Source organism: Amphibalanus amphitrite, unplaced genomic scaffold (assembly GCF_019059575.1).
Source record: "Amphibalanus amphitrite isolate SeventyFive unplaced genomic scaffold, NRLGWU_Aamphi_draft 000470F_arrow, whole genome shotgun sequence".
NCBI lineage: Eukaryota > Metazoa > Arthropoda > Thecostraca > Balanomorpha > Balanidae > Amphibalanus > Amphibalanus amphitrite.
Genome location: NW_024881964.1, coordinates 465,387 through 481,740, shown reverse-complemented (window position 1 = coordinate 481,740; position 16,354 = coordinate 465,387). Strand labels below are relative to the sequence as shown.

Here is a 16,354-nt window from a genome sequence, read left to right as displayed (position 1 = left end):
AGCTGGCCGACACCGGCGCTCTCTCACATCGCTCATTGCGGCACGGACAGCGGCGTCTCCGGTTACCTGTCTCCCGCGCTGAGGCGGTGTCTCTCGTTACACCGGCGATGGGAGCCGGTGATGACCCCCCTCGCCCCCCCCCCCCCCGCAGGATCATTCTGGAGGCGGCGTACTCCCTGCACGACCGCACGTTCGCTGACAACCTCGGCACGGTCCTACTGTACGCAGTGGTGGTGAGTTGTGGGCGAGACCGATCGCGGGGTCGGGGCTAGGGTGACTCGTGAGCGGAACGGATTGTGAGGGTGGGTGTTCAAAGGGCTGGTGGGGTCCGTGGGTTCACAGCAGGGTCTATGGGGACGGCACGGACCACTTGAAGTCTCCAGGGTCGGTGCTGGGCCGCTCGAAGTCTGTGAGACCTCGGCGTCACGGAGGTCGCGGAGCCTTTGGTCCCAAATCCCCCGTCGTGGTGCCATTGTGGAATATAACGGACCTGCCGGCTGCCGCTTGAGCCAAGCATATGCAATTGGCGTGTCAATGCAAGTGGGCCTGTATGTCAGGGGTAGCTGCGTCCACCCTTGCGATGAAGAAATGTCTCGGAGACCCGTTACCTGCTGCGCTCAATGTCACAGTCCAGCAGGCTTGGCCATCCGTTGGTCACCTGAGTCGCACACGAGGCCGCTTATGGCGCCGTGCCTCTCCTCTGCGGAGAAGTCGGTCCATGAGCTAGCTGGCGGTGCGCCGCCGGCTCCGCTCACTGTGCACACCTGCGCACCATGCCGTGCACAGTACACACAGCTCAGTATTTATGGCTGTGTCCCAGCCGGTGTCTGCGGGGAGAGGGGTGGGGGCGGGAGGAGAGAGCTGGGGAGGGTGGCCAGCGGCCCTCTCTAAAGAGACGTCGACGGATTAGCATGGCTGATGCCGCCCTAATGGTAGGGTTACGTCAGTGCCTGGGTGACTCGGAACGAACGTACACGACAGGGACAGGCCCCGGCATTAGGCACACGGCGCGGTTGTTTGTTGAACCTCTGTGCAACGTGCTGGCATGCAGCGACATCCGAGCAAAGAGCTTAAAAGCATGGGAGTGGGAAACGGTGACTGGGAGCGATAGCGATAGCAGATATATCAGTGTCAAACGTTAAAACAGGCTTTCTCTTGTCTCTGATAACAATATAAGTTACCAAGAAGGTGGTTTAGCTTGATCACCAACCGTATTCAAAGTTATAAAACAAACGCCGGCTATACAGTTAACGATGTTCTTCACGCTCCTCACGAAATAGAAGAGCAAGCTAATCACTTTTCTAGCCACAAATGCTGCGATGACTTAGCGCACGATTCCCGTTCCCTCGACCCCCCCCCCCCCCCGCACGTGCAGCCCCCCCCCCCACTCGCCGACGCGCCGGGTCGCTGCTGATAGCACGTCCGGTATGACCCGCTACTGTCTCTGTGGGCTGACCTTGACGCGTGCAGGCTGCGACTGACGCAGATAGGAAATGTGCCCACGCACGGATGGGAACAGTTTTTTTCACTGAGGGTGGGCCGACTTATTGCCGGCTGATCAGAGGTGCTTAGGTTGTTTCAGCAATCGGCATTCTTAATTGAATAAGAAATACTGAGGTGTGTATGTATACCGCGTGAAGGATCGTTTCCTCACACAATTGCGTCCATAGGCGCTGTCGTTTGGTGAGACTGCAGCTTGTGGGTGCAGCTGGTGGGTTTAAAAGGGTGCAGCGAGGGCACCACAGGGGTGCAGTTGCCCCCGTGCCGTTCCCGTTCGTCACGCTGTCTCCGCTCCGCCGCCAGGGCACGCTGTTCAACATGTTCACGATCGGACCGCTGCTCTACCTGCTGGCTAAGGTGGGCGCCATGGGCTCCAGCATGGTGCCGGCGCTGGCCGGCTACGACATCTCCAACATCAGGTGAGTCCGAGTACATCTTCAGACTTCAATATCAGGTGAGCCGCAAACAACACCGATCTGCACGCCTCCCGCCTGTATACGAGCGGCAGGTGGTCACGTGACCGCGGCCGCCTGCCGTTCGCGGCGCTGCTGTGCCGCAGGGCACGCGGGCCCAACGGGTGGCCTATACAGACAAGGAAGACTGCGATGCAGCAGTGATGCGTAACACCGATGGCGCTCAGTGCAGTGAATAAACACGATACTGTCATAAACAAAGCAATGTGGAGTGTGGACTGTGGTTGAGTTATTCTGCTACGAAGTGAAATATATGCCTACATATAGTTAGCATCACATGTGTTTGAAAATTCGCAAGCGGCAGTGCACAGCAGATGAACTACAACAAAAACGCAGTCTACCTACTTGTTATATTTGAACGGTCAAATGACTCTGGTGAACGCCATGCGGCATCGACATTAACGTTAACATTCGCCTTTGTCGGCAGCTGTTTAAAACACTTATTATAATCAAAAGAGTTGCTCACGCCTTTTAAAAAGCATCCCACGTAAGGCAACACTCCGCGAGCTGAAACCGATTTTTTCGTCTGCCTCCGACTTTAACTTGAAGCGCAGATAGAGTGTACATTTCACTTCGGCCGATGGGGCGCGTCTGTCGGCTGAAAAAAAAAACAGTTTCAAAGTGCGACTACAGCGGATGACACCCAATACCAATAGAATTCTGACCGATGCTTTACCCGCCCGCCTGCCGCCAGTTTCGTGCAGATGTTGACCTTTTCGTCGCTGATCGTGGCCGTGGACCCGGTGGCCGTGCTGGCCATCTTCCAGGAGGTCGGCGTCAACAAGGACCTCTACTTCCTCGTCTTCGGAGAGAGTCTCCTCAACGGTCAGTTTTGTCGTGGGATGGAGACAACCTGTTGAACGGTCGATTCCCCACGATCGTTGTGCGTTGGCTGCAGCTATATAGCACAATTGAAAGGCGTTATAAGCAGCAGCACTCTTTGCTAATATCAAGAAGTTACCCTACCCAAATGAGCTGCTTTATTTATGTTGCCATAATAATCGAAACGTTTTGAAGCCGATTATGCACTGGCGGTCCCGTCACTTCTCCGACCATCGGCCATCCCCATAAAATTTATCCGTTGACCACGCCTGCAGATGCCGTGACGGTGGTGCTGTATAACGCCATGGTGGCCCTGGCCGGCCAAGAGACGGACAGCGTCAGCTACGACCAGCTGCTGCTGGCCGTGGCCGCCTTCTTCTGCGTCTCCCTGGGCGGCCTGGCCATCGGCATCGTGTTCGGCGTCATCACTGCACTCATCACCAAGCACACGTCAGAGCTGCCCGGTGAGCCGCGCCGAGACGAGATCGGGCTGAACAGAGGTGGTGCTGAATGAGGGTCGAACTGGTTTGAGTCTCTCATCTCTGACAGGTATCAACGAACGATGGAAAATGTAGTCTGGAGGATCTTCAATTTTTAATGCTATAGTGAAGTAAACCTTGTTTATTGGTCACATATTGTTAACGTTTATTTATCAGTGATTGTCGATTTTATTGTGCATCGAGTATTCGGTGCGCTTAACGATATAGGCCTGACGTCACGATCTTACATCATCGGCCGGAGTCTGTTGATGTATCTCGCCGTCTGACGCGTGTCTCCCTCCGCAGTGGTGGAGCCGCTGTCGATCCTGGCCTTGTCGTACCTGGCCTATCTGTCGGCCGAGCTGGTTCACTTTTCGGGCATCATCGCCACCGTCGGCTGTGGCATCGTGCAGGCTCACTACGCCACCAAAAACATCTCCAAAAACTCCTACATCACCATCAAATACTTCGTCAGCATGGCCAGGTTAGCATTGACCGTCTTACTGTTTATAGCGCGTTCATAGCGTGTTTCTGTTAAAAAATGCAAATAAGTAATCTAAATGCTATATGTAGATTTCATTCCAACACATACGCTGTAAAATAACGACCGTCACTGAACGTCTTTTATGCGTTCTTTTATGCCCGATGTACCACATAGCTTGCGTCAGCTAAGACCAAGGAAGAGGCTGAAGCCTGCTGCGAATAGGACATTAGATGACGTTGCATGCACCTCTCTGACATGGTGTTGTACTTCTTCAGCTCCACCAGCGACACCATCATCTTCATGTTCCTGGGAATGGTGCTTATCAGCGACGACCACCGCTGGCACACGGGCTTCTGCCTTTGGACTCTGCTGCTCTGCCTCGTCTTCCGGTTTATAGGCGAGTGAAATCATGATAGTCACTGTCGCGAGTCCCGGTAGTCACTGTTCTGAGTCCTGATAGTCAATCTCCCGAGCCACAGTAGACACTCAAGCTCACCAGTCCCGGAATTTGCTCGCCTAAAGATTTATAGGCGAGTTGCTGTAGTCACTGAGTGGATTCAGTTAGATTGCTAAGCTTATAGCGACTTTAACGCGTCCAAAACCACATCCCAACATAAATCACCCAACCTCTGCTGAGAAAGGCAGGTAGTTCATTATCCCCGCACTTTGTAGCTGTCTGGGGCTGAACGAGCTGCTTTTGTGTTTTGAGTTGATGAACCGTGTCAGGTTACTATACAAAGCCTTTCTCTTCGTTGGCACTCGACAGCTCCCACTGTTTGTGAACTGACTGATGATGGGTGGGGTTGGCTCGTACCGAATGGCTGTGAATGCTCTTGAGGAGCGATAGTGATTAGTTATCCAGAATATAGTGTCAGTGGCTGTAGGCAATTAAAAGCATTGTGATCTCTGACTCATTAGCTCTTACCATGCGCTGAATTCACCCGATAATAGCACATGCCGATAATTTATTGACCGATAACCCGTACCGTTGGCAATGTCTTTGAGGCGTTGTGAAGTCATCCATCATCCATAATGTAATTAATGGCTTCATGGCTCTATGCCAACCCTTGCCGAAGGTTTGACCCGAATTTTATTCCATCTCCCCTGGAGTGTAGGTATCGCAGCGTCGATCTGAAATCGTATCACCTCTGACCTGTGTGTGTGTGACTTCTGCTTCCAGGTGTTTACCTACTGACCTGGTTCGCCAACCGTAACCGAATGAACCGTATCGGTCGCAAGGAGCAGTTCATCATGGCGTATGGCGGTCTGCGCGGCGCCGTCGGCTTCTCGCTGGTGGTGATGCTTGGGGATGTAATCGACAAGGAGACGGCACAGGTGTTCGTCACGTGCACACTGTTCATTGTGCTGTTCACCGTCTTCGTTCAGGTGAGCGGCCGTGCGACTCAGCGCGGGAAAATCGCGAGCCCTTCGGTAAGTAAGTGCGAGAAAATCGGTAGTGATGGTAGTGATTGACTCTTATCGGTCCACGGTCCTCGGTCTTCGGTCCAACTATCAAAAAACGTGAGGGAATAAAACAATCGTCTTTTTTAAGTCCACATCCGAAATCAAGTAAATGATACCGATAAGATGTGTATTGTGTAGGTATTGTTCAGTGTTTATGTTTTGAAAATGCACTCGTGAGTCGTGACAGCACGGGCTACGTTTACATATTAAAAAACTTTTCCGCAATGTATGCTCAATCTTCTGTTTTTTTTTTTCTGTACTGAGCTGGGAACGATTCGATGACTAAGGTTGCCTCACAGCCAAATGTTCGTTTTCTCACAGGGCTCCACAGTGAAGGTGTTGGTAAACTTCTTCCGAATCAAGCTGGACGATGACGAGGAGAAGACACTGGTGGAGGAGATTGTGACGTCATCGCTCGATCACATCTCCGAGGGAGTGGAGGAAATTGTCGGCTACGGAGGTCTCAACCGGCTGAAGGTAAGAAACCATTAACCAATGCTTTCTTTCAGGGTTAAAGGTCGTTTATAGTCAGCCGAGGGATGAAAAGGGCTTTCAGTCAGTGAGTGCATGTATGTATGTTTCGCGGTGAGTCACGAACGCATGAGGTGTCATATTTTATAAGAAACTAGGCGTTGAAACTGCTTAGTGCGAGACACGCCTTGCTGTCACCCAGTTAATGCTCTCGGAGCTGTGAGCCACCTGGGATGACAACTCCTCCCGTGCCGTCCCTGCAGGAGCGTCTGGAGACTCTGGACGAGAAGTACCTGACGCCGTGGCTGGTGCACACCCCGCCCATGTCCAACCTGGCGCGTCTGTACGACAAGCTGGTGCTCGACGAGCACTACGCCAACCTGTACGGACCGGCCGCCGTCCTGGAGACGCAGAAGGACTTCGACACCGGCTCCATTACGTCGTCACTGCCCTCGTATCCCGCCTACAAGGACAAAGACGTGAGTATCCGACGCACAACACGTGTATAGCGACAGTTATTAGAAACAACTACACAGTACACCGTGCTGACGACGAAAGGTTCGGGAAAGGGCGGTGAAATGTTAACGTAAATTGAGTAGTAATAGACAAATATATATTGAGACGGGTTACACAGCACATTGGATTACACAACCACCCAATGTGCTGTGTAACCCGTCTCAATATATGTCAACGTAAATGTAAGTGAAATCATTTGCAGTTTACACAGCTCAAATTTGGTGAGGCCCATCACGCATTTTGGGATACCCTGATGCCCACGTCTCAGCCCATGTGCTCTGTTGGACCGCATCTCCTAATCTGTTCCCTGTTCGGCAGCGTAAGAGCTCGCTGGCAGCCGACGACGGTCACCTGGATCTGGAGCCGGGCTGGATGCGGCGCAAGTCCATCCTGAACTCGCCGAATGGCGACATCAAGCGCCGTCTCTCGTCAGCCGTCAACCTGCCGCTGCCGGAGGACGAGCTGGTGAGAACTTCGCTGAATACGGTCCCAACACCGTCGAAAGGAGTCACCAACTGTCAGCCAGTGTTTTTTGTGTGGATTAACAATGGTTGCAGAGGTAGGCTACCCAGTAGCCACCTCACGAGTAATTCTGTTAGCGCCGCAGTTTTAGTCTAAGAAATGCAACAATTTAACGACGTCCACCTTCATCAAGCAGTGCCAACGTATGTCCGCTGTCCGTTCTACACGTATGTAGCTCCCCACCTGACACCCCGGTCCGCGGCCCGCAGGCGTGGCTCCGCCGGATCTCCGCGACCACCCCGGAGCTGCCCATGACGCGGCCCTCGCTGAGCGACGCGCGTCGACCGTCCATCATGGGCGACGGTCGGCGTCCGTCTCTGATCCCGCCCGACGGACTGGGCCTCAGCATGGGCCGGCGCTCGTCCACCCTGCCTGCCGACGGGAGGACGGGATCGCTGCAGCCGCCGCCACTGCCCGGCACCGGCGGCAGGCGCACCTCCATCGTCAACGACCTCAAACAGGGCTTCGCGCGCCGGCTCTCCGTGTTCGGCGCCACCGTCCACGACCAGAAGTAAGATATCCGCGAGTCGATAGAGATCTTATGTCATGATATCTTCATGATCATGAGCTGTGAGCACTGAACAACATTGCTTCTGCAATATTTTCAAACTGGGACATCGCGATGCATATGCCACCATGTTTGTGTAGCAGCTGGGGATGTGATGTGTCTCGGAGGAGTGGTATGAAGTGCCTCGGGTCTGATTTCCCACCCGGCTGTCTCCGACAGAGACCCACAGGACGAGGAGAGTGGAGGTCGCCGCGACTCCGTCTTCCTCCGGTCACCGTCCCCGCAGACGGACACACAGCTGCTGCGACACGCCATCCGAGAGAACCCCTTCAACAAGGTCGGTATCCACGGCGTTCTCAGAGAACGCAGCCGCTTGTAGATGTGAGATGTTGAGGATATAAAGACCAGGCAGTGTTACATGTAGAGTTTTGACTTAGTGCTATTAGTCGCTGACGATGTCCCCGCCGTTCCGCCAGCTGCACTTCCGCTACAACCCGAACCTGGTGGACGAAGAGGACCAGGAGGTGGAGACACACCTGCGGAGGCGCCGGCTCAACGCGCGCCGCATGTCGCAGATGGTGTTCCTGCCGCCGACGGCACAGACCATGCTGGCCGGGCTGGCCGAGCAGGGCGAGAGCTCGGTGCCCGGCTCCGAGTCGCTGTCGCGCGCCAGCAACCACCGGCAGTCGCTGCGCATCCGGCGCTCCCTGCGCGAGACGCCGCCCCTGCGCAGCCGCAGCAACTCCCTGCAGGTCAGGCCCGCGCTGCGGATAGCCGGAGAACCGGCATGTGCCTTGGTGCCTGATATTTGATTTTATATCACTGCTTCGGTCACAAACACGATGGATGAGACCTCTCTTTCAGTTATGTGAAAGTTGAAAATGATGCGTAGATACTTGTTGAAACTTCATAGGGTGGCACTGAAGAAGTTGATTGACGCGTGATCCGTGTTCTGTTTACAGCCGACATCACTTCAGCACGGCAACATTCCGTTCGTGTTCGGCCCCAAGATTACAAAGGTGAGGTGATCGCCATGCGACTTACCAACCGAGGTATTATTCGCCGATGCGTGTTTCGTTCAAACGGCTTGACACCTCTGAGAGCGTGCAGTACGAACGCCACACAGGTAAACATCCGACCGATCAAATGACTAATAGTGTCCAAGTTTTCCTTTTCCTGAGGACTAACATATGTGTCGGTCTGCCTGCAGGCACGCGGCACCGCCACGCCAGAGAGCGGCTCCACGGCCTCCCCGGAGCCGACGCGGCCCGTCGCGGGGGCCGGCGGCGGTCACGTCAACCCCACCTTCGTCATCACGGAGGAGTCGGACTTTGAGTCGGAGCCGGCCGGCCGGCAGTCGGGCACGGCGACGCCGCCGAGCCCGAGCCCTCCCGAGTCGGAGGGCTCCACGGCCCGCCGTTCCTCCCAGGAGTCGTGCAGCTCGCAGGCGACGCTGCCGGCCGCCACGGCGGAGGATGAGACGCCGAGCCGGGGCGGCCGGACTGGAGCCGGGCAGCGCGGGCCGCCGCCGGAGCCGGCCCTGCCGCTGGTCACCCTGCCGACCATCGCCGTCACAGACGATAACGACGACAACCCGACGACGCCGACCGACGACAGCGGCGTCACCATCAGCAGGCTCTGAGCGGGCAGCAACAGCAACAGCCCACAGCCCCTGAGGTGACCCATCAGCAGACTGTGGGGGCACCATCAGCAGACCGAGGTGACTCATCAGCAGGCTCTGAGCGGCAGCAACAGCAACAGCTCACAGCCCCTGAGGTGACTCATCAGCAGACTCTGAGCGGGCAGCAACAGCAACAGCCCACAGCCCCTGAGGTGACTCATCAGCAGACTCTGAGCGGGCAGCAACAGCAGACTCTGGGAGACACCAACAGTCAACTCTGAAATATTTAAACTCAGCAGCAGCCTTTGACGGTCGGAGCGAGACCATCAGAAAACCCTTTACCGTCGAAGAGTAAACATCAGCAAACTCCGAACGGTGGAAATCACAAAATAAGTGACTTCCAAGCCCGTATAGCGATAGAAGGAACTTGGCGTCACACCCGCTGAATGCTGATGGTAGACACAGCGGGATCAGAAGATACACACCAGGGTTGTGCTTGACTCATGAGTCGAGTCAGAGATTTGACTCAACTCTGACTCAGATGAGTCAGGTTTGAGTCGAGTCGGATAAAATGTTGAGCTGTTGAGTTGAGTCAGAGTTGAGTCAGACAAAAATATTAAGGTGTTGAGTTGAGTCAGAGTTGAGTCTGTAAAATAACTTTTGACATTAAGTTGAGTCAAAAACATTTAGGAACATTAATCAGCTGACTCATCTTTCTAGAAACAGTATATAAGCTATTCATTCTCCCCCGCTTAACAACTTAGGGCCTGGCCCTGCTGCCGGATTTTTTTTGCACCCCCCCCCCCCGCTCAACAACTTTTTTATCTGAGTCAATTTTGAGTCAACACACTTGACTCAACCAAAAAATTTGAGTCAAGTTTGAGTCAACTTATATTTTCATTGAGCCGCTTGAGTCATGAGTCGAGTCAAGGGAAAAAATCAGCTTGTTTGAGTCAGAGTTGAGTCAGGGCTTTCTGAAGTTGAATGATGAGTCGAGTCGGCAATTTTTTTTAGTCGAGCACAACCCTGATACACACATCAAACCGGCAACGACGCTTCCTCCCTGTCTGGTAGCGACGACTTCGGCCTTGGCAGCGGAGTACCTGCTGGAATCGGCAGATTTCAGCTGAAGGTCACCGACTAAGTGCTCTCAGTCTATTAGATAGTTTTATGAAGAACGTTTTATTCGTTGACATTTTCCGTCGATCAGCTTTCCTGTGAGTGTGAACGCTGATCAAGAAGATCTGTGACCAAAACATCGACTTATCTCATCATGCACCCACGTGGCATAATAGATACACGTTGGTAATTTCGTATGCGTGCTACTGTTCTGCTGTGTAATGAGTATATACATGCGGCGTGCCATGAAAGGACGAATGCAGTTTTGTTCCTTTTAATCATGAACACACTTATGGTACCTATAAACTGGAACCATCGAATGATCTATGAACCATGTTAATCGGACTTCAAAAGTGCCTTTCCCTGAACATGAATTGTTGTCATGTAGGTATGACTGGATCCGGATCCGTATTACCTACATGATAGCAATAGATGCGTTCGTTTATTCCTATGTGTGGTTCGTAAGTGCTCTTCCTCGTGATCGATCGTCGATAGCAGGAACCGTGTTGTCCGGTGTGTGTCGAAGTTGATATCAGTCCATGAGGCAGTTCCCAACTCGTTTAGAAGATCTGTGAAACACGTGTCAACGACTTATGGGCGGACATTCAGCGCCGAAGTGCCTGCAGGGAAACTTTATTTCCTCTTATGATTCCGTGTTGCAGTCGTTCTGATGGCAGGTGCCTGGTTATAGTGCAAGTAGCGGCAATAGTGTTATCATAGGTCGGTGACGTTAAGTGATGAATGTCTCCGACTGAACGACTGCTTAGTATGAGTTTGATGTCTATAAGTGGCAGGCGACGTTTCCCCGAGGTGCTCCCTGGTATGCAATATAAATAGATGATTTTATAGCGTGAGAGCGTGCCATATGACGCGCTTCATAGGTAGTGAATCCGTCTCCGATGAAGTGTCATCAGGTGCCTTCAAGTAAGACTGTTGTTTGTTACAGTTTTAAAGATATAAATATAAGGAATTTAAGAACCAAGTGTTATACTTCACGCTTAATTGTTTCCTAGCGTACAGCCCCTCTGAAATGTAACCGTGCACCGGTGCGGTGGATCCACCAAGCCCGACCGAGGAATGGCTCCTAAATTTGAGTCACCCAACTACCTAATTAACATCCTCATCCATCCTGCCCCGGTAAATTGGCTCGGTAACTCAAATTTAGCAGCCCTCCCTCGGTCGAACTTGATGAATCCGCCGCACCGATACCCGGTACTGGAGACTGCATTTAAGTTCATTCGGGGCATTAGGGACACCACAATCACGGTCAGATACGGTGACGTCAGCAGTAACACCTTTTCGTCTATTAATGCAGCCCAGGGTGAGCAGAAAACGTCGCCGACCTCTTCCCAGACTTCGATTCGGGCCAGGGTACTGGGTAGACGTAGTTACTATATACCATTGATTGGATAAATGGATAGTTTTCTTGTTGCCAGCAGTGTGTAGCATGATGTAGCAACAGACTCTGATACTGACGTAGATGACGCTCTAGAGGAGCTAGTGTTAGCTCATAGTCACGGGCTCAGGTGGCGCCATCTGTGGCGTGCATCAGCTCGCATTAGTCCCTCCGGCCCAGCCACCACTACATTCAGGCTTCTCAGTTGTAATCCTTCTCTACATTCGGACGTTTCGAAGGCTAACAAACACTGACTTCTGAAAGCAAGCTATATTTTCAAAGGACAACGGAATGGAACAGGCGAGTGAAGTGGAATTGAGATCGCAGCCGAATGGCACAAAAAGTATCTAGTACTCGTCTCCCTCGGCCTCGCCCTCGGCAGAGTCGATGCCGACCTCCTCGTAGTCCTTCTCGAGGGCAGCGAGATCCTCGCGGGCCTCGGAGAACTCGCCCTCCTCCATGCCCTCGCCGACGTACCAGTGCACGAAGGCGCGCTTGGCGTACATCAGGTCGAACTTGTGGTCCAGGCGCGCCCAGGCCTCGGCGATGGCAGTGGTGTTGGATAACATGCAGACGGCGCGCTGCACCTTGGCCAGGTCGCCGCCTGGCACCACGGTCGGCGGCTGGTAGTTGATGCCCACCTTGAAGCCGGTCGGACACCAGTCGACAAACTGGATGGTCCGCTTGGTCTTGATGGTGGCGATGGCGGCGTTGACGTCCTTGGGGACGACGTCACCGCGGTACAGCATGCAGCAGGCCATGTACTTGCCGTGGCGCGGGTCGCACTTGACCATCTGATTGGCCGGCTCGAAGCAGGCGTTGGTGATCTCTCCGACGGAGAGCTGCTCGTGGTAAGCCTTCTCGGCCGAGATGACCGGAGCGTAGGTGACCAGCGGGAAGTGGATGCGAGGGTAGGGCACCAGGTTGGTCTGGAACTCGGTCAGGTCCACGTTCAGGGCTCCGTCGAAGCGCAGCGAGGCCGTGATGGAGGAGACGATCTGGCCGATCAGACGGTTCAGGTTGGCGTAGGACGGACGCTCGATGTCCAGGTTGCGGCGGCAGATGTCGTAGATGGCCTCGTTGTCGACCATGAAGGCGCAGTCCGAGTGCTCCAGGGTGGTGTGGGTGGTCAGGATGGAGTTGTACGGCTCCACCACGGCCGTGGCTACCTGCGGCGCAGGGTAGATGGCGAACTCCAGCTTCGACTTCTTGCCGTAGTCGACGCTGAGACGCTCCATCAGCAGCGAGGTGAAGCCGGAGCCGGTGCCGCCGCCGAACGAGTGGAAGATCAGGAAGCCCTGCAGGCCGGTGCACTGGTCGGCCAGCTTCCTGATGCGGTCCAGCACGATGTCAACGATCTCCTTGCCGATGGTGTAGTGGCCGCGGGCGTAGTTGTTTGCGGCATCCTCCTTGCCGGAGATCATCTGCTCCGGGTGGAAGAGCTGGCGGTAGACGCCGGTGCGGATTTCGTCCACCACGGACGGCTCCAGGTCGACGAACACGGCGCGCGGCACGTGCTTGCCGGCGCCGGTCTCGGCGAAGAAGGTGCTGAAGCTGTCGTCAGAGGAGCCGAGCGACTTGTCCGAGGGGATGGTGCCATCCGGCTGGATGCCGTGCTCGAGGCAGTAGAGCTCCCAGCAGGCGTTACCCATCTGGCAGCCGGCCTGGCCGATGTGGATAGAGATGCACTCGCGCTGAAACGGAACGAAGACTTCAGATCGACGGAACTGGCGACCGGTGGCATGCCATGCAATTCCATTTTCAATTGGGGCTCATCAACACGCGCAGTGGAAGGGGAGAGGCGAATTTGGCAAATAACTCTCGACGCCGTAATCATTCCAATAACCCGCGCCGTGCTGGGGAGGCGCCGTCTTTAGCCCCCCCCCCCCCCTCAGTTTTCGCGAACATCTAAAAAACGAATAATTTTTGGTGCATCTGTTCATATTATATAAGAATTTCAGGCCCGGGCAGTTCAAGGTCAGGTCACCCCAGGTCACGTCAAGTGACCTTACCTCAGAAAAAGTTATAATGCTCGCTGTAGCAGAAGGATCGCTTTGAAACTTTCAGCGAATGATAAGAGTAACGGGATGTATAAAATGTAATTCTCAGAATTTCGATATCTGTGACCCAAGGTCAGGTCAATTTCGCGACCTCTCCATTAGGGATACCTAAGTCAATGGGAGAAAAGTGAACTGCGCCTCTTTTGGATGAGCGTCGTTCTTAACACTCTCAAACATCGGTGATCAGTTTATAGGTAGGTAAACATGACATTGAATCGGAAAATTGCACCCTCTTTGTGCCCTTGAGGTTATCCTCAGGTCATAGAAAAACACCAGCAGTTTTTTTACAATGACTTTTGATAGATATATGCTGAAGCGGTGAAAACACATCGTGTTCAGCTTGACGATACGGATCGACTGATATGCAACTTGACATTTTTCGGCCAGATCATGACCCTGGCCTGACCTGAGGTCAAATTTTCAAAATGACCCTTCACGGTCAAATTACATATAGGTAGTTCATTCGACGCGTCTCAGAGAGGATCACGATACTGGCAAAAGTGCCTAATCTCGGGACTCTCTTGAGTCATACTTGTATAGACATTTTCGTAAAAACGGCTATTTTTTAAGTTGTTGCCCTATGGAGGCTAAGCCGTTGACCTGATGTCAAATCTGAGGGCACACTCCAGAAGGAGCGGTAAAGGGCTATCGAATGTGCTTTTCTGCGGCGCTGCAGCTTTATTGGTTCCCGATTGCGATTTATGTGCCGTTGGCAGGGCACGTTTCCTGCCCGTCGTCCGTCGCCCGGTAACACCCTTATCGCCCCGCTCTTCGGAGCCCTTTCAAGGTCAGTAGCAGCGCCCTCCCCTCCCTCCCGACCTCCGACCGCGCGTCCGGCAGCTGGCAATCCAGTTTGAACGGCCGGCCCACAGCCGCCGGCGCCGCCCCGAGCGTAACGGTCGGCGCGGCGCCGGCCGAGCGGGCGTCATGTTGGGGCAGCCGGCCCAGCGGCGCCGGTACGGAACTTCATCATTGAACTTTTTCCGAAAAAAAATGTTCCAATTGTTCCGAACAAGGTAAAATGAGGCCACAAGTTACGTTCATTCTGAAGTATCGTTCAATGACTAGCCTCTCATTCGGTCCCGAGTGAAGCACGTGGTTGGCGTCTGGCGACCCAGTCTCGCTCCCGTCTACCAGGGGCCTTTTCAGAGCCTATTCTAAAACTAATAAATGATAGATCTCTATGAAATACTGAGCAGGAAACTATTCGAAGCAAACCATGCATAACTGACTAAGCGTCGAGCATCCTTACAAGACGACCCCTGAATCTCATGTGTTGTTTGATCAAGTGGTTTAGAAAAGCACGGTGCAGATTATTTCGACCTGTCGTGCCCGTTGCTAAAATAGAACACGAGTTCATACTACAAATATAAAAAACGTTAATGCGGATGAGGGAGTCGAAGGATTCTAGACGGCGCTCTAGCATACAATGACAATGACAATGCAACCCAGTCCAAGTCACATCATCTGAAAAACGAACCAATGCTGATGCATGATTTCAAATGAGAGCTAAACCACCAAAAGTAAGACGTTTACATACTTTTTTATGAAAACTTACGCGAACTATACCAAAACTCACCATGTTGCTGATTTGGTGTGCTGTGGGGTGAAGGAGCAGAACAAAGAGACGCTTCCCTGGCCAGGCGGTGCTACGGCGCTAGGCGAACGGAAACCCTTCTCTCGCGTGCGCCCAGATGCCGGCTGCTTTATAACCTCCGAGCCCGGGGCGCCCGCCGCGTCCGGCGCGCTCGCCGCTGATTGGCTGAGTGCCGGCGCGCGCGGCGGGACGGAGGGGCAGTGCGGCGCGGGGCGCCGCGCGGCGGGCCGCGGCAGGGCGTCGGCCGGCGGGTCACAGACAAATCGAACCATCGACCGTCGTCGGCGCCGACGACTCACGGTGACCGCGCCCCGGTCAGGGAAGTGACTCACACTGCGCTATACTGTCTGAGTCAGCGTCGATCGACATCGTCAGACGCAGTCCTTGGGAGACCCGCGACCCCTTCTCTATGACAGAACGGCTAACGCGCGAAGGGTTATCATCATTCATCTGTATCTCAATTCGCGAAAGAACCTTATTGTTAGTTGGCTTTTATTGTCTGCATGTTTTCACTTACCACGTCACTGTCATTGAGCGGAAAGAATAAGTCGGCATCAGTGGTCCAAATCTAAACTTACAAATATTAGTTCGGTTGAGAGCTAAGCCGGATCGGGATGGGAGGGGGCATGTTCGAGCTCCGCATCCCCAGTCCCCACCCCGTCTAACTCGGATCCTGGGCCACGTGGCAACACGCGGTAAAAGGGCATTCGAAAGTGTCCAAAGTCATAAGAACGTTATCGGGTTTATGTCTGGATCAGTTCGAAGGTTAGGTAGCCAAAGGTCATGATGATGAATTGGGGGTTTTGGGCGCCCGGAACCAAAGGTCATCGAAAGACTTTTTGACAAACCGGCGCATAACGCAAGAATAAATAAATTTAGCTACAGCGACGTGCAAAAAAAAACACACTGATGGCCCTTTCAAAGCTCTTTTCTCAGATGGGTATGTCCTGAGGAAAACGGTGTTTACCGGTTTAATCTCTAGACAAGTACTGACAAGTGGGTAGTCTCTCAAACTTGATATTTTTCAAGGAAAGTGTTTTTGTCGGCATCGTGTTTTCTCATCGATGATAATAACTATATATACATATAGGAATCTAGATAATAACCATAATTTGACCGTTAGCATGTAATTCGCACGTCATGCGTGCGTAAAATTGTTTCCGAATAAGTAGGCAGGTTCCAGGGTTGGCCGGCAGATAGCGTTCATAAATCATACATCCAGGTGCAAAACGCAGCACGCTCTAGCTTTGTTCTCCCCGGGTCAGAGCCAGAGGCGAGTCAGCGCCGTTCGCGGATATCGACCGAGGTTGCAAATTGTCGCT

At 53.4% G+C, this 16,354-nt stretch overlaps 2 protein-coding genes across 2 annotated transcripts in view; one reads left to right on the top strand and one right to left on the bottom strand.

Annotated features, from left to right (window-relative positions):
• LOC122392134 overlaps positions 1-8,881 on the top strand; it is a 37,292-nt gene extending 28,411 nt beyond the window's left edge. Inside the window, exons 8-22 of the mRNA XM_043386702.1 lie at positions 152-233; positions 1,804-1,919; positions 2,668-2,798; positions 3,071-3,259; positions 3,581-3,758; positions 4,034-4,155; positions 4,939-5,144; positions 5,544-5,699; positions 5,957-6,172; positions 6,528-6,674; positions 6,941-7,242; positions 7,459-7,576; positions 7,716-7,991; positions 8,202-8,258; positions 8,450-8,881. Of these exons, the coding sequence (XP_043242637.1) occupies positions 152-233; positions 1,804-1,919; positions 2,668-2,798; positions 3,071-3,259; positions 3,581-3,758; positions 4,034-4,155; positions 4,939-5,144; positions 5,544-5,699; positions 5,957-6,172; positions 6,528-6,674; positions 6,941-7,242; positions 7,459-7,576; positions 7,716-7,991; positions 8,202-8,258; positions 8,450-8,881 (2,728 nt within the window). The remainder of the gene's footprint in view (positions 1-151; positions 234-1,803; positions 1,920-2,667; positions 2,799-3,070; positions 3,260-3,580; positions 3,759-4,033; positions 4,156-4,938; positions 5,145-5,543; positions 5,700-5,956; positions 6,173-6,527; positions 6,675-6,940; positions 7,243-7,458; positions 7,577-7,715; positions 7,992-8,201; positions 8,259-8,449) is intronic.
• Positions 8,882-11,630: 2,749 nt separating this feature from the next.
• Positions 11,631-15,376, bottom strand: LOC122392132 (tubulin alpha-1 chain-like). The gene is made up of 2 exons (XM_043386701.1): positions 15,015-15,376; positions 11,631-13,069 (listed from the first exon to the last, which is right to left on the bottom strand). The coding sequence occupies exons 1-2, from the start codon at positions 15,015-15,017 to the stop codon at positions 11,723-11,725; spliced, it is 1,350 nt and encodes a 449-aa protein (XP_043242636.1). The 5' UTR covers positions 15,018-15,376; the 3' UTR covers positions 11,631-11,722.
• Between the last annotated feature and the right edge of the window lie 978 nt (positions 15,377-16,354).